Source organism: Eurosta solidaginis, chromosome 1 (genome assembly GCF_040869045.1).
Source record: "Eurosta solidaginis isolate ZX-2024a chromosome 1, ASM4086904v1, whole genome shotgun sequence".
Taxonomy (NCBI): Eukaryota; Metazoa; Arthropoda; class Insecta; order Diptera; family Tephritidae; genus Eurosta; species Eurosta solidaginis.
Window position 1 is genome coordinate 5930637 of NC_090319.1, and position 25718 is coordinate 5956354.

At 40.7% G+C, this 25718-nt stretch overlaps 4 protein-coding genes across 9 annotated transcripts in view; 2 read left to right on the plus strand and 2 right to left on the minus strand.

Annotated features, from left to right (window-relative positions):
• mtg (mind the gap) overlaps window positions 1–6191 on the plus strand; it is a 74690-nt gene extending 68499 nt beyond the window's left edge. For all 6 annotated transcript variants that reach the window (XM_067778318.1, XM_067778326.1, XM_067778334.1 and 3 more), the window contains 2 exons: window positions 4119–4274; window positions 4340–6191. In XM_067778318.1, the coding sequence (XP_067634419.1) occupies window positions 4119–4274; window positions 4340–4963 (780 nt within the window). In that variant the 3' untranslated portion in view covers window positions 4964–6191. The remainder of the gene's footprint in view (window positions 1–4118; window positions 4275–4339) is intronic.
• A 2534-nt stretch (window positions 6192–8725) lies between these two features.
• Window positions 8726–9820, minus strand: LOC137254249 (myosin-2 heavy chain). Its single transcript, XM_067791960.1, has 2 exons — window positions 9778–9820; window positions 8726–9705 (listed from the first exon to the last, which is right to left on the minus strand). The coding sequence occupies exons 1-2, from the start codon at window positions 9818–9820 to the stop codon at window positions 8726–8728; spliced, it is 1023 nt and encodes a 340-aa protein (XP_067648061.1).
• A 7160-nt stretch (window positions 9821–16980) lies between these two features.
• LOC137254349 (uncharacterized) lies at window positions 16981–17968 on the plus strand. The gene is made up of 2 exons (XM_067792016.1): window positions 16981–17113; window positions 17189–17968. The coding sequence occupies exons 1-2, from the start codon at window positions 17033–17035 to the stop codon at window positions 17966–17968; spliced, it is 861 nt and encodes a 286-aa protein (XP_067648117.1). The 5' UTR covers window positions 16981–17032.
• A 4640-nt stretch (window positions 17969–22608) lies between these two features.
• Window positions 22609–23519, minus strand: LOC137238841 (uncharacterized protein CG45076-like). Its single transcript, XM_067763867.1, has 2 exons — window positions 23439–23519; window positions 22609–23376 (listed from the first exon to the last, which is right to left on the minus strand). The coding sequence occupies exons 1-2, from the start codon at window positions 23517–23519 to the stop codon at window positions 22609–22611; spliced, it is 849 nt and encodes a 282-aa protein (XP_067619968.1).
• Between the last annotated feature and the right edge of the window lie 2199 nt (window positions 23520–25718).

A 25718-nucleotide genomic window follows, 5' to 3' on the forward strand; every position in this document is an offset into this window, starting at 1 on the left:
ACAGTTCGCCGGATATATCAATCGTGAGCGCAGAACTCGTAAACTGCGTCAACTAGCAGCCGATGGTAACATTGGCATCCAACCACCTGCCTATACTTATTTCGCTCGAGCGTACCGCTGACTTCATCGTCACAGAAAAACGCACTTTCATAACCTTTAAAAAAGGAAAGCGGGACGAATACAAATCTTGTACAGAAAATCGCTTTGCTGCCCTCCCTATCCCGACTGATGCCAGCCAAGGGGAGCGTGCTTTCCGCAAGGTCATTGAATCCGCCTCGGCTCGCTTCATTCCCGCCGGTAGAGTTCCCGAAATTCGGCCCCACTTTACGACGGAGGCCGCAAATTTAGCGAGAGAACGTGACCTTATAAGACAGCTCTATCCCGGCGACCCCCAAATAAGGGATATACACCAACGTATCAGACTGCTTGTGGATGAACACAAGCGGGGGAAATGGGAGGAGCACCTAAACGGTTGTAACCTCTCTGCCGGTGTAGGTTAACTTTGGTCCACCGTAAAGTCCCTATCAAATCCGTCTAGGTACAAGGACAAAGTTTCCATCGCCTTTGGCGATAAAGTGCTGTCGGATGCAAAAAAATGCGCGAGCGCTTTCTGCCGACAATATGTAATGCATTCTACGGTCGACAAAGATAGATGGAGGGCCAGCACACACGCAGATAAACATAAATTCAGCGCGTCACAAATTACCATCAACGCCAAAGAGGTTGAGGATGCCATCGGTCATGCTAAACCATCCAAAGCAGTGGGCCCAAACGGCATAGCCATGCCGATGCTTAAAAGCCTAGGGAAAGAGGGTTTCAAATATTTAGCACCTGTCTTCAACCTGTCTCTTTCCATCTTTGTCATTCCCGAAAAGTGGAAAATGGCCAAGGTGGTCCCGCTACTAAAGCATGGGAAACCAGCTAACATAGGAGAATCATATCGCCAGATATCTCTCCTATCGCCAGTAGCCAAGATGCTTGAAGCCATTTTGCTCCCCTACTTCAAAGCAAACTTGCAGCTATTCTGTCATCAGTATGGCTTCAGAAAACTCCATAGCACCACCACCGCGCTAAATGCCATTACCGCCCAGATAAATTGCGGTTGAAATCAAAACCCCCACCATAGAACAGTACTCGTTGCGCTAGACCTATCAAAAGCTTGTGATGCGGTCAACCATGGCACGTTACTGCAAGACCTGGAAGGCCCCGCTACCATCTACCCTTCCCTCATGTCTTAAAAGGTGGACCGCAAATTGTCTGGGTGGTCGGCAGGCATCGGCGCAATTTAGAAATGAAACATCAAAACCAAGAAGAATTAAACAAGGGGTGCCACAGGGTGGTGTCCTTTCCCCACTTTTGTTTAATTTCTACATATCTAAGCTACCTTCGCCACCAGAAGGAGTTACTATCGTTTCCTACGCCGGTGACTGTACAATAATGGCCACAGGCCCAGGCCCACAGATCGATGAGCTTTGCAACAGAATAAACGGCTACCTCCCTGATCTCTCCAGTTTTTTCGCCTCGCGAAACCTGGCATTATCACCGACTAAATCCTCTGCGACCTTATTTACAACATGGACGTACCAAATGTCAACAATTTTGAACATCCACGTCGATGGCACTACGCTACCGACTGTCCTACACCCCAAAATCTTGGGTGTGACGTTTAATGGATCTACATTTTGGTGAGCATGCAGCCGCAACTGTACCTAAAATCCAGAGTCGTAATAAAATCCTCAAATCCTTTGCTGGCAGTACTTGGGGAAAATACAAAGAAACGGTCATTACCGCATACAAAGCAATTGGTCAGCCGATTACATGCTACGCGTGCCCTATATGGTCACCAAGTCTAAAAACTACTCACTGGAAGAAGCTACAGGCCTGCCAAAATACTTCTCTCAGAACCACCACGGGCTGTCTTCTTATGTCCCCAGAACACCATCTACATAATGAGGCTAGAATACTCCCCATCAGGGAGAGAAATGAGATGCTAACCAAACAGTTCCTGTTGAATACCCAGACCCCTGGGCATACCAACAGATATATGATTGACGAGCCGAAACCGCCTAGGGGCTTAAGGAGTCATCTCCGTAAGCATTATGAGGAAATACGTCACCTGAGAACTCAGCCGTATGAAGCAAAAAAACACAAGCAGGTCCTCAGTTAACTCCAAAAACAGGCGTCGGACCTTTACCAGGAATTTCCCGGTGAATCCAGTACTCAAAGAACAGTACCCCAAACTTGCGGAAGAGGAACGCATACTCCCCAGGGAAACGCGAGTCACTCTAGCTCAACTTCGATCTGGATACTGTAACAGGCTTAACTCTTACCTATCCAGAATCAACCCCGACATACAATATGTATGCCCCGCTTGCAATGTGTTCCCACATGACACCAACCATCTCTTTAATTGTAATGTGGAACCAACGCCTCTAACACCCCTTTCATTATGGTCCACCTTTGTTGAAACAGCAAGTTTCCTTGGACTCCTGTTAGAGGATATTGATGACAATTTGTGATCGCTCACACCTATTGGATGGGGCGAAGCATTGCTACAACAACAACGACAACCTCTACAACAGGAAAAAATGGTGTACCAAGTCCAAAAGCAACCGGCCAGGGAATTCCTAAAGTCCCTATTGGCAGCCAAGCTTCGTTTGCAAATGCCAGCCCGGCCGAAGATAGACGTATCCAATATCCGATCAAATACTTAATTCAGCATTGTGTTAAGTGTAAAGTGTGAGTGTTGCACGAATGGCCCCGCTACCATATCCTTGAACGTGGAAGAAGTGTCTAATGCTATTTACCAAACAAGAACTCTATTGAAGATGATCAGCTCGATCAGCATATCATACAATTAATGTATCTCAATTCGTTGGAGCCTACTGCGTTTGCCGACTGCCTTCAACAGTGGTGCAAGGCAACCAAAGCCTTTCCAGTGCTGCCCTCCAAAGCTTTCTATCAATAATAATCTTTAAGTGAGACAACTCAAGACCTACGTCCTCAATTGAGAGTGGTCAAAAATCAAAGATCTTTTATCTCCTAATTTACAGGACCAGTTTCGTTGTACCAGGTAGGACTCACACCACCTCTAATTGCACACGGGTATCCCTGTAAGAGATCTCTCGCATAGGCCTCTACTTCTCTCTGATCGTTTTAACACTAAACAGTCTCCTACTTTATTTTATTAAAGTCGATTTGACGCCCATTGCTAATAGGGTCCTCTCAATGGCCCCCTGTCAGGACACTTCTAAATTTTATCCCTCGTTAGTTGAGATGTCGAAAACCACTCTCGGGGAGTACTACTTCTTACGTCGAACGAGTGACTGTGATTTGGATTTACATGCCAGATATTGAACAAACTCACTTTGTTGTTGTTTTATCAACTTCGGGAGCTGTTAAATTCCTTCGGGACAACCGCCGTTCTAACCATTGAGATATCGCAGCTGCGATTCATCTGCCTCCATAATTAATATTTCTATTCTGTTTCTTGCCAATTGCTTTTATACAGCGCTGCGATATCTGTCGGCCAAACTCTAAAAACGCTTTGGTATAAAAAAAATTAACTTTATAAATAATAAAATTAATAAAAAAAAAATAATGAACAGGATTAGCCTGGTGTCATTGGATCACTTGAGGGCAGTGCGCTACCACGACGTCCAATTATTATTCTAATATATTAGACTGGGTCGATTTATTAACCGATAGCTCGCCATCGATTTTTCGATAGGATTTGGGCTCAGGAAAAAAAGTTCCACTACGTATACCCAACAAAATAATTTTCGAACCTGCGAAATTTCATCGATTTTTTCGATTCTTTATGCATTTTTTTCATTTTCAAAGCTCCAAAACATTTTTTATGTATTTTTTTTCGTCTCAATTGGCAAATGCAAAATTGGTAAATGCAGTTTTAAAAAAAAATTCTTTTATGGAAATTTAAAAGAATTTTGGTCGAAAAATTGACTTTTTTCCCAGGTTCGAAAATTAATTTTTTGGGTATGCGTGGTGGAACTTTTTTTCCTGAGCCCAAATCCTATCGAAAAATCTATGGCGCGATATAGGTTAACTTTCGTCCATACAAATTGACCCAACCAATTATATATTCTTTTGTCCCACAGGTCATGAATGCTCCACGTGAATACTATCCCGTTGGCTACGATAAGAACTTCGATGATAATTTCAAATCAAAAGTTGATCTTCCACCAACAAGTTTCGCATGTGGCAAGCAAAAGCATTTTCCTGGTTTGTATGCTGACACAGATTTGGGCTGCATGGTACATACTTAGTAAATATATCAGTTAAAGATTTATCTGAAATAATTTTTTCTCATTTCCTCAAGGTATTCCATGTTTGCGCTCTCACTGATGATGGTCTTGTGCGCAAATCTTTCCTCTGTCCCGAAAGTACGCTCTTCGATCAAACAATTTTGAAATGTAACTGGTGGTTCTATGTGGATTGCAGCGCCAGCAAAAGTGTCTACGATTCCAATATACCAATATCGAAGAGTTATCAACTAATGAAATCGCTCACCTATTTTTCCAAATATCATCAAAATAGCGATCATGATCGTAGCGATGGCAGCGGATTGGATTTACAAACACTTAGAGATTCAATGGCTGAGGAGGAGGATAATGCTAGAGCGCGCCATATGAGCAATGCGAATATTGAAACTTCAAATAAGGCGCGTAGTTTTATTATTGAAGCTGAAGAAACAACAACAGAATCAACAAAACCAGAAAAAAGTGATGATTCAGAAACGAGTGTGGAAAGGAGTGAATTACAGATAACGAACGAATTAACATCGACAGCGAGTAACAAAGTTGAGGAGAATAATACAGAGGATCTACTCACGCCACGTCCCATATATGATCGGCTCGCAGAGTTAAAGGCGAAGCTGGATAGTATTAAGTTGGAAAATAGTCAAATTACAACAACAACACCACAAAATACTGAAAAATATTGAAGCGAGTGATTAAATTAATTTTTTTTATTTAGAAAACAAAAACACCTAGAGCCTTTTCTACCATATCTAGTTAAGTTAGAATTTATCTAGAGTATAGTAGTTTTTCAGATAGCTTCATTTGATATAATGACTTTCACCAAAACAGGGTTACCAGCTTCCAATCAAATCGATAATTGTGAATATTTTACACATCAAGTTGGAAAATCTTTGTGAATACACGAAATCCAACAAAACAGCTCACTATTGTTTACACTTTTTCCTTGCACTTAACCATTGTGAGTTCATAAGAGTGGCGCATGTTTCAAAAAAACTTTGACAATAGTAAAGAGACTAGATCACCTGCTGAATCACTAGCCATCATCCCGTCGTAATGATTCGGAGCCAGATAAAAACTTGCATGTAAATGCAACACCAACGATTTCAGCAAGGTGAATCCAGATAGAAGTCTGATTCAATTTGTTTGCCAGATAATTCGTTAATTTCCTGTCTTTTGTTTTGTAAGCACTGCCCTTATTAACTCTAGTTTTTATAAAATAGATGTCGCTGTGTAATGCCCGGTTTTTCAGTGGGAGTTTACCCTATAGTTAAAGTTGACTGGAGTTTAACCTTGCCACTTTGTTCGATAACATAAAATTTCGCTGCTCATCTCAGCCGAAGTTAAACTATAGTCAGTTATAACTGTAGTTTAAACTCGCACTGAAAAACCGGGCATTAAATGAAACACAACAGCGACTTCTGCCTATCATAATTCATGTGTACATAAATATCACGACCTCTGCTTCTCAAGTCTCCCAATGATGCAGAGCATTCCCGTGAGAATTAAGTGTGATACAGAGCTAGATAACTTACTGGATGATGGCTAATGGCATACGTCATTGATTATTATTATTGAAATCTTGGGTTTTTGGACCGTTTTAATTTTTTAATGTTGCATTGTTTTTGGTTTTACATTTCTATGCTTGTAAGTAAGTCATTCCTAAATAGTCATGGCGTAGACTTATAATTTTATTTATCGATATATGAAATTCAGTCGATAAATAAAATTTGCGCCGATTTATCTCTTAAGCATTTCTTTTAAGTTCAACTAGTTATATTTTTACTGTTACTTTATAAGAAGTTTCAATCTAGTTTGTTATCTAAATGGATAACTATACAATGTACAATTACAAGTAATCTAATTAATTTATTATTATCGTAATTAATAATTTTTTTATAAAAAATAAAAAAAAAACTTAAATAATTTGCGCTTATGCGTTTTTTGATACCAATAAATGAGCTAGAGCCCTTACTCCTAAAATGTGTAGGATGATATTGAATAAATTTGTCTGTCTAATGTTTCCTATTTCAGCAGAGGCAAGCTAGATTATTTCGTTTTGTTGATTTTCCGACAGGGTGGATAAATGATGTATATTGGAACGATTTTCCATCATCCCTTGTCAAATTTCGGAGAACGAAAATCGACACCGATGATGGCATAACGCCGAAACCGGTTTGTCTCGAAACCAAATTTGACAAGGGATGACGGAAAATCGTTCCAATATACATCTAGACTATTTTCTCTGTGCGTTCACCTCGTACTCTGTATCATAAAAAGTGACCCGTTAATATCCCGAGTAAAGCGGATCAGATTTAGATTTAGAAACACTCATTTATGCATAATTAAATGTGTCTGGCCATCTTAGATGTGAAATTCCAGTAAACACTTCGTATTAGCCAGTAGTTGCACGCAGCTAGAGGAGGAGCAATATAATTCCTCGTCTTCCGCTTTAGTTCTTCGGCATAATAGTTTCCAGTTCACCACTCTGATATGGAATACATAATACTGCTGTGATGCACCGAGAGGCCAGAACGTTTAGCGAACGTCTGCAGTCGGTTGCTGTCTACGGTGAAGTATTGCTGACTTGGAGGGCTTTGAATGCTGCTTGAAGGTTAGAAAGAATTGCTACGGATGTGGGCTTCTTTGATAGCAATCAAAGAGCGCCCTCTTTTACATGTGTTTATTACACATGAGAGACGCTGAAGTGGCAGCCCTATACTTAAGGAGAGTGAAATATCTTCTGAGTAGAAACTATTAAATTTGTTACCATCCGGGAAAACGGCTGCAGATGGTGGTCTAAAGTACTGTCCGATTCATGCACTTCTAGGTTTCTAATAGTGAACTTGTTGCATTATGGGTATTTTGTTTTTGTGGGTATTGTGGGTTTTACGAGTGTATTTTACACACGTCTGGTATACGAGCGTCATGGTTATAGCGTTCCTGGTTTTGCCCCAGCCAAATTCGTTCAGTGATTATGAGCTTTGAATTGGCAGTCAGGCCTTTCCAGTTTCATTAGTCAAGTTTTCACGGTTCTAACCTCGCTGCGTTATAGACGATTCTGCCATATTTGATTAGATGAGGAGGGCTATCTAAGAGTATGTATTTTCAGAGCTGGCCATATGAATATCCATTACTTTTTCTGACGTCCGCATGCAGGAGTTCCTCTTAGAGATTGAGTGGCTGTAAAGCTGATACCCCTTCTCGCATGGGTATGAATACTGTCTTTGTCCATATTTGAGAAACGTGGCTGAGTCTCCGGCATGTTTTATACAGTTTCGACAGAAGTTGCTACTAGTAGTTCTGAAGAAAATATATTATCGGAGGTTCAAAAAATTTGAATGATTTGCTGGCTCATTCCACCTTCAGTGGTGTGATTAGATGCTTCTCGCGGTGGTAGTTAACGGCTATGTGGTGCAGTATGGAAAGTTCCTATCTGTTGAAATTTCTAACATTTTGGTACCAGATGACGCCCAGCTTCAGTAGCTCGGTGCAATTGGGCTTTTTGAGAGGACCTTACGTCGTAGCCTGTTGGCCTTTAAGTTTCCTTATATTTGGTTCTATTAATTTTTACAACAATCCCTTTGGGTCTTCGTTACTGTTTTCTTTACTGTTTTCTTGAAAATTTGTATGCTACCTTTGTAAGTTTCCAGGCCAAGATGACTTTAGCTTCATTGAAAAGCCTCTTTCTACACAAAAATGGTTTCCTAACTTTCCTTGGCCATGAAAGAGGACAGTAGTCGTTAAAGTAGCATTACATGACTCAATGAGTGTATCTCTGTATCGTCAATTTCTAGCGTTGAGTTAAATTCACCGAGGGAAGCTGACCCATATTCACAATATGTGTGATCTTCATCAGCTCTTTGCGGTAAGCGGAACCTACCGCGAGAAGAGTATAGCTTTAAGTGTAGGAGTGCTTAGAAAGAAACTGCCACTTATACATTTGTGATCGCAAAAGAAGTTGTCAACCCATGCATACGGGCCAAGATTGCCCAGTTGCTGTTGCCCTTGACCGTTAGATACTAATTAAGAAAAAGAAGGAAAATACCTACAAAGTGTAGTAAATAAATTTTTATTTTTGATACTAAATAGAAAAACTTGAATTTTCATTATCCTTCTTTACTTATACTTAAATAACCTCATTGAATAAATACTTATCGACGATTTAGTGGAAAATCGTTGTATCTCGGCTGCTGTTTCCGAATACGCTAAGAACTTCATTGAAGACCACCCTATCTCAGAAATTGTTTCAAAAACAGCTATCCCATCATAATTTCAAATAATGTCCAGCTGCCAAGAGGCGTTTTTGAAAAAATTCTGAGAAAGAGTTTTTGAGCCGCCAGACGAAATACATAATTCGATCTTTCATACAGCCATCGAGGTTTAAAAGCACACATTCTTATAAACAAATAATGTCCCCAACTCTAAAATCACTTCTTTCCGGGTCCCTACTTATTTGTTGCTTCAGCACCATAATTATGATTCGCTGAATCCACTGTAATTACCGCTCCCACTTGATGAGCGCTTTTCTCATGAGACCCCACATGCACCGATTCGCTTAGCTCGACATTGGCATGCACCGCCGCATCATTGGCATTGTACTGAGCCTCCTGCGCAGACTGCGTTGCCTTCTCGGCTGCCTTTTTAGTCTCTTCGTAGTCCAAACGCGCCGTATAGAGCTGTGATTCAATTTGTTCTAACTTCGACTTGGCTTGCGCTACCATATCGATTTGTGATGCCAACTCTGCCGCCGCCTCAGAAGCTGCTCTCTGTGTGAGCTCCGATGCAGATTGTGCATTATTAAGTGCAGCCGTTAGTACAGATACGTGATTAATGGCTTGTTGTGCAGCATACTGTGCCGTCTTGGCGGAACGTTTCGCTTGATGCAACTGAGCTAGTTCACCTTCTAGCGCTTTATGTTCTTCGACATTTTGTTCTTCCAGTCGTCTGAGAAGGACCTCTTTACCCTTTAGCACCGCGACGGCAGTACCAGCAGCTTGTGCTGCTGCTTGCGCCAGCGTACTCTTTGCCACATAAGCAGCTTGTTTGCCAGCTGCATTTTGACTTGCCACTGCAGAGTTGGCTTGATCCGCCGAACCTCTGGCAATGCTACGCAAACCATTGTCGATAAGATATTTTCCATTTGATGCTGCGGAATGCGTGTAGGAATGTTGAGTTTGTGCATGTGCTTGTGTCTGTGTTGGGTGGGTGGGTGTGAAATTACTTTCGTAGTGAACTATCGCAGGTTGAGAATGATAATCATGTTCGTTGACATCTTCATAGGGATAAGGCTCTGGTTCCAATTGACGTGCTGCAGCCGCGGAAGGTGTTGGTTGTGGTTGTGGTGCAGGTGCAGGTGGTGGTGGTACATGTAAATAGGTTTCGGTTCGCTTTACTTTACGCGACGCTACTCTGAAGAATGCATTTGCTGGAAGTATAAGTTGGACTGATAACTCAAGTTGCTTTTGTTGCTATGAGCAAAGTTGATTTGTATACTCACCGAGTAGTAGGCACAATATGGCGGAACGTGTTAGTCCAAACATTTCCTCGAATGGTTAAACTGTAAAGACAAATGGGTTTTAAGAAAGATATGAAATAATACACTAAAAAAAAACTTTCTTAAAAAAGGCGAGATGGGATTGAGTTTTTCCCATATTAATTTTTTTTTTTTCAATTTAGTATGTGAATCCTTGTTTGTAGAAAAATTTAGTTATTTTGAGGAAGAAATTCTAATGGCGAAAAATCATTCATATTTTGGAAAAAGTGTTTTGAGTACAGACATTCTCGTATGCACGGGAGTATAGGGCTTAATACATGTCCTCAAAAAGCTTGACATTCCGTATCGTTACCGCCTAAATCAGGTAAAGCTGCAGCCCGAGCTAATAGCCATAGTAAGTTCTTGATGTTCGAACATGATGACAAGATATCTGCTGCTTTAGGTGTGAAGCCCCTAAAAAACTTAAAAGTAACGTTGCGCCAATGAAATGCTCGTAAAATGCATTACTTACTTACTTACTTACTTACTTAATTGACGCTTAACCGTTTAAACGGTTATGGCCGTCCAACAAGGCGCGCCAGTCGCTCTTCTCTGCCAACCGGCGCCAATTGGTCACACCAAGAAGTTTAAATCGTTTTCCACCTGGTCTTTCAACGGAGTGGGGGCCGCCCTCTTCCTCTGCTTCCATAGGCGGGTTCCGATAGAAACACTTTCTTGGCCGGAGCGTCATCTTTAATTCGCATAACATTGGAGGGTGGAGCCACGAAAGTGGGGAAAGCTTCTGAATGCCGTTCACCTGGGAATGGCCAGAGCGATTCTTTTGCATGCGGCTCAAGCAGCTCACTACTTCCGGTCGCTTGCGGACAAGTATCCTCTGGGTAGCCACTAAACATCCGTATAGTGGTGATCTAATGTGAGAAGGCGACAACCTGGCTAGGCCACTCTGGCATAATTGGTTTAAGGGATAGACGGGGAATCTCCCATCGTCAGTGTCTGTTCACCACTAGGTGCGGCTGCAAGCGGTCGTCTGTCTTGGAGCATGCGGCTCGCTATATAAACGTGCAAGTAATATTTTCACCACCGAGCAGGTTGTGCGCTGGGCTTGGGACCCGCCACGTCAAACCATACTCCAATGAAAAGCAACAACAAGCCTCGGATCAAAAGAACACTCGTAAAATGCATAGCACTACCTAAATAACATTTAAAGTCAGACAATTGACGGATTAAAAAAAAGGCCACCATCGAGCAGTGCTTCAAGTTTTCTGTCTGCCAATAGTGACATAGAACTCTAGTCCTAGACATGAGGAGTCATTTCTCCCCTATTGTCTAAAGAGATGGACCGCAAACTACCTGGACGGGTACGACTACACGTGTATTACTCGTAGCCCATATTGGCTTATATCTGCCAAAACTACAAATGCTGAGAAAACAGTTTCTGCTTAATTGTCACCCACCGGGACAACGCGTTAAGAAGTTTTAATTATTCTGAAGGTAGGTATGACTACCGTATACTTGAAGGAAAAACATTTGCTTCCAGGGCAGTCGGTCGAGTACCAGAAGGTGCCTGTATCACGAGTATGCTGAAAAGGAACCGAAGGGTCATATGCGAGGCCGCCAAGATTGACGGGGGGTAAGCCCTGTCATTAAAATCTGCTTATCGTAAAAGTTTTAACTTTCACTTTTCCAGAATCACACCTGGAATAGATGTACTTCTCGCAAGGGATGTGCACCATTCCAACCATATTTTCAATAGTATTGCAGCACGAACAGCTCTTACAGTACCTTCACCGTTAATGATGTGCTCCTGTAAAAGAGCCATTCGAAAAAAATGGCGGCTCACTCCCAAATATATGCACATATATATATACCGCAATCATCCGACCCATACTGCTGTATGGGATAGTCGTATGGTAGCCATCCTTGAGCAATGCGTCAAACCTAAACTTGTTGGGTAAAGTCCACAGATCTAGCATGATCAGCATAAGTAGTGCTCTAAGAATAACGCATAGCGAAGCTCCTCAGATCATTCTTGTCATCCTTCTGTTGGATTGAGCAGGTTATCGATCAACGGCAAAGTCAGCCCCGCCTTTAAGGGAGTTGTCCTGTGGGAACCATAAAACCTATAAATACTATACAAATACAGTCGGAGTCAGATAGGTGTCTTGCTGCTGACGGCAACATTTCCATATACACAGAAGTCTTAGATAAACGGCAGTATTGGAAGTCTACTCAAGGGACCTAGAGCTCCAACTCTCCTTCAGATTACCCACTCATGTGTAGTGGCGCGCTCCGTGGTGTGATGGGTAGCGTGCTCCGCCTATGGGTAGCGTGCTCCGCCTATCACACCGTATGCCCTGGGTTCAACTCCCGGGCAAAGCAACATCAAAATTTTAGAAATAAGATTTTTCAATTAGAAGAAAATTTTTCTAAGCGGGGTCGCCCCTCGGCAGTGTTTGGCAAGCACTCTGGGTGTATTTCTGCCATGAAGAGCTCTCAGTGAAAACTCATCTGCTTTGCAGATGCCGTTCGGAGTCGGCATAAAACATGTAGGTCCCGTCTGGCAAATTTGTAGGGAAAATCAAGAGGAGCACGACGCAAATTGGAAGAGAAGCTCGGCCTTAGATCTCTTCGGAGGTTATCGCGCCTTACAATTTTTTTTTTTTTTGTAGTGTCCTCCGGGCAGAAGTTTCAGCTATCATAGAAACCACAGTTGTGATAGGGACACACAATACCATCAAATCTTTTAGCTCCTACTCGTTCAATTCTAAACTAACACAAACCTGGGTATACAATTTCCACACTTGTAGGGGCACCAAGTTGGTATTGACTTGTAGGTAGGATTGCATAAAGTCTGCGATCGCCTCTTCCATCAGCAACTATCCGGCGCTAAGTGATGCAAGGCAGTGCTTTCTGGGAGCTCCAATTCTAGATAATCTGCGCCAGGTCGTGGAGCATGACGTCAAGAACTTAGTCACCTTTATCAGGTACTCAAAATGGTTCGAATAGGAAAGGTAATGGCGTCTTTTCGTGTTATCACAACGGGCCTAATATCACTCAGCCTAATCTGGTTTAAGGACGCATTTTTCGTTGCCCGTGGTCCATTTATATAAAGGTAGTATTATATTTTTTTCACGGTTTTATTAATTATGAATTCTGATTAAAGTTCATGTACAATTCAAATTAGTTACCTTTTTATTTGGCGCAATTGACTGCTGCACTTTTTAAAACTTTTTTTTCAAAAATCGATTTAATCAAAACATTAAATGCAAAAATTTCCTGTTTATATTAAAACATTTCAATGGTTTATTTAACGAACAGTTGACTTTTTTCGAAGCACTTTACTCTATTAAACCACTTTTAATTATGCACTTCCCGTTTAAGAAGTAAACTTTCAACGCTTTTTGTTAGTTCGTCCTGACTCTGTGAATATCAAATCGCATCTGACAGTCATTCAATGAGTTGGGCGCGCAAAAATAACGAACATTGCTAACTGGAAGTTCAAAAAAATTATTCATACATATGTATGGATGTATTTGTGTATAACTGTGCGCTTTAGTAATTTATTTTGTATTGTTGCATTTTTTTCCTATTGTTTTTTTTTTTGCCTGCAATAAAAAAATTAAAAAAATCAATATCCAAGCGCACTCAACATTTATAAATTTGCAATTCAATGCCAGTAAGTGGACAAGTCCAACACGACAAGATAACCAAGGAGGATGCCATTGGTTGCAGTGGCAGACTAAAGGCGGACAGACACGTACATACATATTTGATCGCTTTTACTTTTCAGGAAAAACCACTTTCAGCTTCATTTGTTGCCACAAAAACAAAAACAACACACCTGGTGAAATGTGTGAACGAAATTAAAAATAAAATTGTGTTGCAATGCTAGAAATTACACTGAAACTATTGCATGGTAGCCAAGAAAATGCGAGAAGCAAGAAATTAACTTGCAGCAACACGCGGATGCGACTTGTGGCGAAATACGCAGCGCATGCGCGACCAGCGATTGCTTTTACTAAGCTTAGCTAGCAAGGAAAGTGGCCACCGATCTGTGGAGTTTGCTTGGTATTGAAAGTTGTCGGATACAGGTGTGTGTTGTGGTGTGGCTCAGCTTGGCTTTTGTTGGTATGGTTGGTCATGAAGATAGGTTTCAGGGTGAACAGCTTATCTGTTGTATGCTGCAATCATCACCACTATGAGTATTGTTATTGTATTTCTTATTATACTTTGTTACAACGTACTATGTATACGAGTGATGGGTTCATTTTGTTTTTGTTTTCACTTATCATCTTGTGGCATGCAACATGTGTTTGTTTGTTAGAAAATCATGACTCTTGCAAGCGCAGTTGGTGCTAATTTATATTTTATTTGCATTTCCGTTGTCGTTTAAGCTGGATTTTGTTAAACCACGTCCCATTACTTCAGTAGCGGAAAACTTGCTTTACTAATACTTGAGAAAAAATTGGTAATGCTAAAAATGTTTACTCATTCATTGTTTGAATTTTAGCGATGTGCAGTTTCGGGAATATAAAATATCGGTTCGGCCGAGCCAGTTTCCAGCAATGAACGAGTACCTAAAATGTTAAGGAATTTCGTAGATATGTTAGGTTTGGTAGGTTTAGTGGTCCTTGCTCAACTAAGGCACATCTCACTTGGACTCTTTCGAGGTACATAGAGTTCCCTGATTATCTTCAAATGAAACTGACTTTCAGTTTTATAGGGTGGCGCTGCGTTGCAAGGATAAAATATATATGATACTTCCTCCAGAGAGTAGATACGCCCCGATCGAGATCTTATTCGATCGTCTTCACACAGTCTGAGCTGCTCAACATAAATTATTGGGTAATTCCATTTAATCATCCTCCATGCAGTTAACAAATTTTATGCTGTTGAAAGTAATAAGGCGCTACGCATTAACTTAAATTGACTGGTAACATGTTAGCACTTCAGTTAATACGGGTAAATGAACTTAAGTAAAACCTAACAGCTTCGCCAAGAGCTTGTAGTAAATAACTGTGCAGCAAGGTATCGACTATCGCAACTCTAGAGGTGGTTTGAGCACAACGAACAGCATTGTTGCTACTCAACTTCTTCAACCCAAATGCCAACCACACCAACACGAGGAGAGTCTTGTTATAATGGTCAGTGGCAGAGCGCATATGTCCAGGGGAATCCCAAATCCTTAGGCCTTCTCACCCATATAATTTTTACAAAAAATATTTCCAACAAAAAATAAAATCCATTTCGAAGGCACTGCTAGTGCAGTCAAACAATTCCAGATAGCGTTCTAACTCTCGCCAAAGAGGATAGATATAATAAGAGCCGTCGCTCGTTATTTTTTAGGCCTTTACTCGATGTAAACTGTGAGGTAGTCGCTATTGTTTTTTTATGAGGGACATTTTTGAATTGCCTCCCATTTATCTTTGCGGTGTTGTCACTTTATGCAGACGTGATTTTTGGAAAGAGAATTAAATAATTAATTAAATACAGTCGGAAAAATATACACAAATACCCCATGAAAATGTATAGAAGACATTTATAAACATCTCGCCCAAAAAAAAAGTAGCGACTACCTCACAGTTTACATCGAGTAAATGCCTAAAAAATAACGAGTGACGGCTTTTTTATATCTATCCTCTTTGCTCTGGCTTAAGAGCTTAATAGAGGCGAACTCTGCCTAAAAGACACTTAAGTGATCGGGCAGCTTGTATGTTGTGCTTACCACAACTACTGGAGAGTTACTCCATCCAAACTCGTTACATTTAAAATTTTCCTAATCGTCTTTTCTTATCTAGACCAAAAACTCATTTAGTCAAAACGGGAGAGGGAGTCGCCTTGTCTAAAGCCTCCTCTGCTTTCGAATGGCTCTAAGCCGCCGTTATCAATCCTTTTAAGATGGGAACTCAAAACTACAAAAAAGTCAGCGATAAAGTTAGTCTTAAATAATACGACCCTGTAATAGAAGTAACCAATGTACATTAATTTTTGATCGTCTTGTCATGCAGCGGAAACCATTTCTCACTTTATTTCGACCATTATCATAGAAAACTAGGTAATTAAGTCTACGAGATCGCCTTTCTTGTGGATTAAGTACAGTATATTATATACGCTCGTCTGACCGTATTTTGCATGGAAGTAGAAGCATGTTCTTTACCAACTCTTTACTTCCTTGCTTCAACATTTCTCGGTTTCATCTTACTCATTATATATGAATGAAGAAAAGTATTCACTCCAAAACTTAAGCACACTCTATACGTCGACTACGATTATAATTCTAGAAGAACCGTTCGCCCAGCCTATAGATAACATCCTTTTCCTCTGAGGAAGTGTTTAATTCCCCATTCCACCAGTTGTGTTTTCGGGCTCGTCCAAAGCCGTGAACAACGTTGCTTTACCACTACAAAATAAACCCAGTGGTTCCCGATTGTGCTCCCTTCTCATGGCGGTAAAAAAGCCCTATTGCACTTCTTCCATGCCCAGCCCATTGTGTTTACTGTAGTCTGTCTTTGCCCACACTAGAAAATCAACCGCCGGTCATCTGAGCCCTCCCCTAAAAGGGTCCGACCATTTCAGTTATTTGCTCTTAAATGGAAGTCCTTAACCGTTTGCCGTGGTTGCAATCAGAAAAAGGAGATAGTGAGGGCAATTCACGAACTATGAAGTTATAAAATTAAAGAAGTTTTTCATACAAAAAACACTTTATTGCTTGAAGTTTTTTCATTGATAGCAGCTTAAAAGTGATTGTTCCCAAGGACAGCGCACAGCCCGAGTACAAGAAGTTACTAATATGGCGAGACGAGTAAACAAACACCTGTGGATTTATGGGATGTTGTGGGAAGGAATGAGGCTCCTCCTGTCCGGAAATATGTATTTAGCTCTGATAAAGCTATTGCAGACAGTAGGAGAGGTTTTTTTCTTATTTCTCGGAATTTCCAGAACAAAAAATGAATATAACACGTGCATTGAGACTATTTTAAATTCACGTAATGTCGGTCGCCCAAATACAACCCTCGTGATCCCTAGGTTGACAAACGTTTGTAAAACAAAGTTCTTCTTGGAGAATGTGATCAAAACTTGGCAAATATAATTTTTAAAAGTTGCTTAAAAAATATAGCAAAACAAACCCATAACTTATCCTAAACGGAGAAAAAATATATATTTTATTTACGACATTTTACAACTTAATTACGTGAGAAAAAATATGAAAACAGCTTAAGTGGTGCCGAAGATCTTTCATTATTGCCAAATATATGAGATGCGTTTCACGATCATCATAATAATATTACTCAATTATCAACTTTTAATGGTGCACAGTTTTGACGGTAACCGAGTTAAGGTGGGCAATACTCCTAGCTCCTCAGTGACAGATCCAACTGAGCACCTTAACATTATCTATTTGTTTTCTCTTTAGCAACAGCATAGAAAAATGAAACGCATGCTGCCGCGCATGTACGCACAGTACGGTGAAGATTCCATGCAAGGTATGGGCATGGGCGGAGGGCAACAAGAAAGCGGTGGAAGTTCGCAAGGTCAAGGAGGTGAGGGCGAATGCAAAAATCACATGATGGCAGGAAGTGCCAAACAAAAGGCAACTAGCATTGCACAAAAGGCCGCACAAGAAGCCAAAGCTGCCTCCGATGCACAACAAGCAGCTGGCGAGGCTGCTTCAATGCAAGTGAAAGGTCAACTTGCTGAAAAAGCTATGCAGGCAGCCAAAGCAGCAGAAGCAGCATTAGCTGGTAAACAACAGATCGTGCAACAACTACAACAGGAGGTGCGTGAAGCTGAAGCAGTGGTTCAAGAAGAGAGTAGCTCATTGACGAACGCACAACAGAATGTGAATGCTGCGGTGAGCTCGGCACAGCAGGCACAATCCCAATTGAAAACACTCACCAAGGCGGTACAGACAGCTCAAGCGAATGTTGGAAATGCCGAACAGGCTGCCACTGGGGCACAACAAGAGTTGGCTGAAAAAACGCAACTGGTTGAAGCAGCCAAGATGCGTGTCGAACAGTTGCTGCGTCAATTGGGTTCGGCAAAACAAGACTTTAACAAAACTAAAGAAGCTGCAATGAAGGCAGCCGCTGCTGCACACGAAGCCAAGGTGAATGCGTCACCAGGTGGCCGTTGCCGTCGTATGATGCGTCAGCCTCGTAAGCATCGTGTTGCCATATCACAAGGAAATCATTGAAGGATTTTGGATTTTTATATTTTTGCCTCGTAGTTCTTATTTCATTTTACTGATTTCATGTAAATATATATGAGGAGTTCCAAATAAAAACGCAATAAGTGCACACCTATTTTTTTTTAATATATGGGTGGGATTTAACTTCACTTTCTAAAACCTATGTAATAATCTATATGAGAAGAAAAAATCGGCAAATTTAACCACTCTGGAACATTTCCAAAACTAGGTTTCATATCAAAACTCATTTATTTCATACAATTATTACATTTTTATAGTTCAGAATTTTGTTTCGTTTATATGAATGATAAGTTGTGAACCGTATTCTCCTCAAGGACGATTTACGGAGTAATTAAGAATATGCGAATATTCTAAAACTGACCCTCACCCTCTCATGATACATTGTAATGCCTTAGCTAGGATTCCCTACTTCAACTGGGAATACTACTCCAGAGTACTCCATTGCACGAGCGCTAACTTCCCCAAAATTTCACAAAAAATTACGTAATGGACTACTCACAAGCAAGCTAGTGCTGGATTCAATTCATATTGGAGTACTAATCTGACAAAAATGGTACACATGATATAGCCATTTTTCCACGTTTTAAAGGCCATGTAATGGTGACTTATCCATAACCAGATAAAACAGCTGATCGACCAACCTTATGGGGATCAATGTAATCGATTAATGGTGCCATACCATAACGCTAGCGCCATAACCATACCATGGTTTTTTGCCATATCCATAACCTAAACATATTTGAGTTGGAGAATTTATTAACTTTTTATAGATTTTATTTATTGTTCTGGATACGTTTTGACTCAGATACTTATTTTATATGGAATATGTTTGTAATTTTTTCCGTTTTCTTAATTTTTATGAAATTTTCACGATTTTTAGGTTAATGCACCATGGAAGGCGTTTTCGTAAATACATCTGACAAAAAATACCAACGACTACCTTGAGAAAACATCGAGTAATTTCCTTTGGCAACAACAAAAGTATCGAGTGACGCCTCTTAACAAATATATACTCTTTGTCACTGGTATAGGGATTGTCAAAAGGAGATGGCAAACGCCAAACGTAATCAACACATTGACAATTATTTTCTTCCGTGGTGGGTGGTCAATTTTTTTATAAAAAAAAAGTTTCACATCACTTTAAGTTGTTTTTTAGTGAATGCATTTAATTTAGCGCATTATTTTCCCACAACACACAAGAATTGCAAAGTTTATGGTTTCTCTCCATTCCATTCGCCTAACATCAACACGCAGATTTTGACAATCTGAACAAAGGTATGTTGTAGAGATGCGTCAACCATATAGTTGAACCCTGACTGTAGCAAACAGAATTTTTTTGTTTTTGTTAACTAAAAATTCAGTTTCAACATTTTTTCTCACAAATGTATTTTGTTTTTGCGTGTAGAACGCGTTTGACAGTGAAAACAAAAAAACTTTCTACTTTTTCTGTGGATTCTGGACATAGAGAATATCCCTGTTGAGAAAAGAGTTCTTTGCCTATCGCAAAAAAATGCTTCCAATGTTTATCTTCTGAGGAATTTTTTTTTAGTGTTTATTTTATATTTGGCACATTGGTAGCCATTACCACTGATGACCTGATATGAAACTTATCGCTCTCTGAGAGCGCGTGAAAATGTGCCATAGATGCCATCATACTCAAAATCAAATTTGGGCATTTCGGAAAAACTTTGGGGTATTTTAGATGGTAAAGGTTTAATTTATGACTTTCACCGAAAATTTACTCTATATTGTTAAATGGAATATCAAAAACGCGAAAGGGGTTTTGGTAGCAACTTTCGATTGGTGAAAAAGTCAACTTCTTAGTCTTCGCATTGATGTAAATGGATGCATAAAGGCCATGTTTTTGAGGAGCGTTGCGACATTCCATTTTTGACAGCTGAGATAAATTGCAGGTATACGTATAGGTTAACGCAATATATTTAATTAACAGCCTTTTGCGGACGACAACGCAGATACTTCACCAAGTGATCCTTTCCTTTGCGTTTTTTATTGTATGTGGATATACATATGTATGTACATAAACGTTTTGGTCGCATCAAAGTGAAAAAAGGGGCTAGCCGCTTATTGTTATCTTATGGCGGTGCCAGATCAACAAAGCAAAGCAACGCAATTGAAATATATTATTTCATATTTTTTCACTTATCTACCACAAAATATTTCTACAAAACTTTACCTTTTTTATAAATTTTAATAAGTTTTTATCAGCTTACTTGTTGATTTATTTGAAAATAATGAAGCCGAACGGATTTCTTGGAGATTATTTTTTGCGTATTTTAGGCAACTCTATAGCCATCTGACTTCAGACCCCATTCTTGGAAACGAATGAACTTTTGTTTACAATTGAATGAACAGACAGCTGATTTCAAGCCCCTTTCCTGGAAACAAATTGAGAGAGAATGAAAGTTTCGTATCAGGTCATCAGTGGCCATACCGCTGGTGCTTAAACATATTTTATTAACGTGGGGCGAATAAAAATCTGGCCAATGATTATGACAAAGTCTATAGTACGAGCATTCGGTGGAAAATCGTTAATTTTGGCCGATTTTCGAATTGCTCCTTATTAACTTTTAATGCCAATATATTTCGAATATGGCCGATGCCGGGGTCAAATAAATTTACTGCGCTAAGTGATCTGCACGATCTCTTCTAAATATATCGTAGTTATAGCAAGTTCCAAAATCTGATCTGCAGGCTCTTGTTTCGCTGCAATCTATTCCCACTGATGTCCGACAGGGTGAACAAGAGTTGCAGGATTACCGCTTCGGCATCGGCTCCTTTCACGTCAGTTGGTATATTATTGTTATATTGCGTGACAACGAAACCAGCAAGACCCCCAAATAGAGTGCTAAGTAACTCATAGATCAACACATATGACCCAATTGGTAGGAGTCTCGATTTTTAACACTTTAACAAGAACTGCTCGTTCAGGATTTACTCTCAAGCAATTACTGCTAAATTGTCACCAAACGGAACATCCTGTACTTCTCACAAAATCTGGATTGATTTTCGCAATCTCATTATCTCCTTTTTCTTATAGCGATAAAAAAATTTCCCGAATTTTTTGAGGAGTGTCATTTACTTTTATTGTCCTTTGTCGGATATAGATCTGGTACATTCCGGTAACAAGCGAAATTTAGGTACTAGCCTGGCAATATTGGGAACGATTCAATATGAGAAAGCAATAAAGCTTTGCATTGCGTTTACCCACCCCTTAAATCCCTGGGTTATGTCATTATCATTGATATTGCTGTAATCAAGCAAAAGCACATATAGGTTCGTCAAAGATCGTTTAGTAGATTGGAGGAGCAGTATGATTCTGCAGCGTTTAGCCGGTCATTCACTACATCTACATGCAAGGATTTTGAAAAAAGGCAACTACTTATCGTGCGTTTTTATTCAGATTCGTTTGGAGAGATTTCAGACGAATTAAAACTGTCATGGGTCAGCGGGGAAGAGGATCTGGGGCAGGGAACCGGTTAACTTGTTCACGGATCGGTCGAAGTTGGGCGGAAAGATTTGTGGGTGGTCTTTTGTGAAGAGCTAAATGTAAGCCGCAAGTTTAAGTTGGCTGATCACTGCAGTGTATTCCAAGCGGAAGTTGCTGCGATTAAGGATGCGGTGGATAAAATACTATCCAGTGTTACTACGGTTAGGGAATTCAACATCTACTCTGATAGCCAAGCGCATATCAAGACCTTGAGTTCAACTACAGTGAGATCGAGGGTGGTCTGGGAGTGCCTGACCTCTCTTGTGATTGCATCGAACTATTTTATAATCAAGATTGGGTCCCTGGCCATAGTGGCAACGGGCAACGGGCAACGGGCAACGGTCAAGCGTATCTCTTAGCCCGCATCGGTACAACTGAACCGGATGAAGATGGCTGTAGGGATCTCGAGATTCCGCTGGCCACCTGTGGTTTGCTCCTCCATAGCTGGGCCTCGAGTCAGCTCAGCAAACGTTGGGCGGACACCACCTCATGCAGGGTAGCAAGACCTTTCTGGACGAAAGTGGATGGCAGGTCTGCCGAAGTACTTGGGTTCACCTATCAATGGTCATTGGAGTTTTGACAGGGCACTGTCCCATGGGTATCCATGTGGTTCATCTCAATATACTGGAAACTCCATCCTGCTGCAGCTGTATGGAGGATGATGAGGTGGAATCATCAAATCACTTTATGCTTGATTGCCCAGCTTTTGCCAGAACAAGGCGAAAGTACTTCGGTCGCGAATCGCTTGGATCTCCCGAGGATTTATCCAAGATCGGTATCATTCGGAACTTTATTGTTGCTACCCAACGATTCTCGAAGTAGCTATATCTACGTCACCGTTATTATATTTTATTGTATGTGCTGGTATCACAACGGACCTTCATGTTGTCCAAGTGAGCTTCCCCTATCAGGGTAGCCACCACCAAACCTAACCAAACGGGTCAGCGGTATTTAAGAGGATGAGTTTAATCCTTGAACTGGCAACGGTGCTTTTTTTAAACCAATATATGTTTATTTCAATAAACGGCATAAAAAAATATATATATATATGTATATAAAGAAATTTCACACGAAGGATGAGGTTGTAAAATTAAAATTTTATAGACGCTGATGCAATCTAATGTCGTTGTCTCTGTAATAAATGCAAGTGACGCTTTCCCATCATACGACCACCACCACCTTGTGGTGAACGTCCGCAACGTCCATTTGGATTTGCATTTTGCTTAGCTTCGTGTGCTGCTGCAGCCGCTTTCATAGCGGCATCTTTTGTCTTCGCATAGTCACTGCGCGCCCCACTCAATTGGCGTAACAGCTGTTCCACTCGACTTTTAGCCGCTTCCATTAGCTGTGTTTTTTCGGCCATTTCTTGTTGTGCCCCTTGTGCGGCTTGCTCTGCATTACCCACGTTCACCTGCGCCATATTCACTGCCTTCGTTAATGTTTTGAGTTGTTGTGCAGCATTTTGCGCTGCCTGCATTGCGGCATTCACATTTTGTTGTGCATTTTGTAATGAGCTACTTTGTTCTTGTACCACAGCTTCTGCTTCACGTACTTCCTGTTGTAGTTGTTGTACGATTTGTTGTTTACCCGCAAGCGCAGCTTCTGCGGCCTTAGCTGCGGCAATAGCCTTTTCGGCTAATTGTGCTTTCACTTGTTGTGAGGCTGCTTCACCAGCGGCCTGCTGAGCTTCGGATGCAGCTTTGGCTTCTTTAGCAGCTTTCTGTGCAATATTGGTTGCTTTTTGTTTTGGATTACCTAAGGTGACGCCATTTTTTTTGCATTCTTCATTATTACCTTCGGAACCAACGCCACCGCCACCTCCTTCATTGGGCTGCAGCTCGGCGTAAAGATTTTGTAACATATGACGCGCATTGCGATGGTGCATCTGTAAGGCGTTTTGCATTTATATGAGCTTCGAAAATTTTACACCACAAGAGAACCACGTACCCTTCTTTTGTTGTAGCAATGTTGCCCATCCACGGATTGTGCTACGAAGTAAATTAATAAAAATATACAAAATGAATTCATATTTATTTGTTATTTATTTTTAAGAAAAAATCTAGCTATGACTTTGACGTAGTTGACGGTCTGTGCGAGGCGCGATAGGATTCCTTCCAAAAATACCAAGTAGGAAAGGAAGGTTGGTACGCTGCTTCGACATGACTGAAGTTGCCTATTGGTTAAGGAAGGGGTAAATCTTTACTTTACCTCAAAACTGCTAAAATTCGTCCAAATATTGGGAGAGGTGTCAAAAGACGCATTTTGGACCCAGGACGACGAAATCGAAAGCGAAAATTTAATATTCTGTCAAAAGATTTTTCGAAAAAAACCGAAAATCGGCTCCGAGGCACTCCGAAACCGGGGGTGGTATCTGTAGTATTTTTACGCTGAGTACCTTTCTGCATTGGCGGCCTTGGGCACCTGGAATTACCCTGGGTGGGTTGAAAACTGGTTTGGAGGTCAAATCCAAATCTGTCAAGCACTTTTTCTCACAAAATTACAACAACCACATGAAAATATATATCTCTGGAAAGAAATACAATTTTCAGTTTCCATTTTTCGATTCGTGGTCCTGGATCCAAAGCGTGTCTTTTGACACCTCTCCCATTGTTGGACGAGTTTTAGCAGTTATGAGCTAAAGTAAAGAATGACCATGAATAGTCGCGCTATTGCGAAATTCCCCCATAACTCAATTAACGCTAACCATGAATGGATGCTTGCTCAGTGATTACGACTGAAATCCCTAAGAACATCCAAATCTGACTTTAGTCCATTAAAATAATGCTACTCTATTTTCCAACGTGGTCAGCGTATCAGGGTAAAGTCCTTAAAGATAAACCAAGAACTCAGAAATGTCTTTATTTTTGTTACACGAGCACATTTGTCCTCTGAACACGCCATATGACCAAGATGAATCATATATAAACTTATAACGACAATAAGAGAAGAGATAAGATCAGGGTCGCAATAAAGGAACGATGAAAACGCTACAGGATAAGAATCGTACTCATATTGGGAAGATCGGTAGCAGTCTGCGTGGATGAAGGAAGGAGGCAGTCGCGCACTATATATCTCAAAAATGAAGAAGTCGGAGGATGCGTTTAGCTTGTTGCACGTCCGAAACTGAATATAGCGTCGCAGAATCAGAAGGTTTCTGGATTATCTCGACTCACAGAGGAAGGTTTGGCACTAAATCCTCCAAAAAAACAAAGGTGAAAGATATGCTGAACCCAGATCTTGAGTAGATGTCCTGGCGCTCAGGGAAGTAATTTATTTTGTAAGTTACTGTTGCCGTAAGAGATCAAGGTCCTGTGGGTCTTGTAGTACTTTTATTTTCCAATATGCTTTCTGCTTGCTTTATCATTGCCATCAACCCAGGTGAACCGGTTGGTGTTGCTAGCTGCTACACTCGAGGATAAATGCACCTAAAGTGCGATCAGTCTATCGCCAAGTATAACTATGTTCTCCATTTTAGGGAGCGCCTTGCTGTATTTTCTGCTACTGTGAGTAGCGAGGCTCACTTGAGCAGTATTTTTCCGGTGATTCAAGCACATGCTAAGCATTGGAGTTATGTGAGTAACTTTCTCACTCTAACCAAAGTTGATCGAAATGCGCAGGTAACCGCTTTATATACTATCGTGGATTTGAATATCATGGTGGGCGTCTACATATATTGGCGTAACATCCCCAAGACTTGCCTGCGATGAGTTTGCAGCCTTAGATGCTATATTGTCAGCATGTTTTCTCCATAGTTACATGGAATCGAAGGAGACGTGTCTGTCGATGTGAACAAAAAAAGGATGTGATTAAGTGGTTTATGTTGAAGGGTGTTGAATCTGATCCTTTGTCTACGATTATTTTCAGAGAAAATACTTTTATACAGAAAAGTTATTTTGCGTACTTTAGTTCTGTGCTAGGATGTCCCTCACAATATTAGTAAGGTACGGGTATGTTTCCTACCCCTGCAGAAAAGAGGCCAGATAGATACCTTCAACCCTTGCAGTTTTGAACTTTTTTGACTTTTAATTTCCCTGGGGTTACTCCTATTCGGACCTTCTATTTATACGAGCCCCTTTAACAAAATGGGTGATGCGATATCTCTGAGGAGACCTCCCATTAGATCATTCGATAATCTGCGATTCGTGAAGATGCTGTGTAGTTATTATAAGCCATCTTCAGCTCCCATATTAGCCAGTTTTCGAATGATGAGAGATAGCAAACTACGGT

What these genes read in the sequence shown, in the direction of transcription:
- LOC137238841 (XM_067763867.1), bottom strand. Translation starts at nt 23,519, where the DNA reads ATGAATTCATTTTGTATATTTTTATTAATTTACTTCGTAGCACAATCC. An exon ending in ATTGCTACAACAAAAGAAGG is followed by an intron (nt 23,377 to 23,438) that starts GTACGTGGTTCT and finishes AACGCCTTACAG; the next exon opens with ATGCACCATCGCAATGCGCG.
- LOC137254249 (XM_067791960.1), bottom strand. Translation starts at nt 9,820, where the DNA reads ATGTTTGGACTAACACGTTCCGCCATATTGTGCCTACTACTCG. An exon ending in CATATTGTGCCTACTACTCG is followed by an intron (nt 9,706 to 9,777) that starts GTGAGTATACAA and finishes TTATACTTCCAG; the next exon opens with CAAATGCATTCTTCAGAGTA.
- LOC137254349 (XM_067792016.1), top strand. Translation starts at nt 17,033, where the DNA reads ATGCGTTTCACGATCATCATAATAATATTACTCAATTATCAACTTTTA. An exon ending in TTGACGGTAACCGAGTTAAG is followed by an intron (nt 17,114 to 17,188) that starts GTGGGCAATACT and finishes TTTTCTCTTTAG; the next exon opens with CAACAGCATAGAAAAATGAA.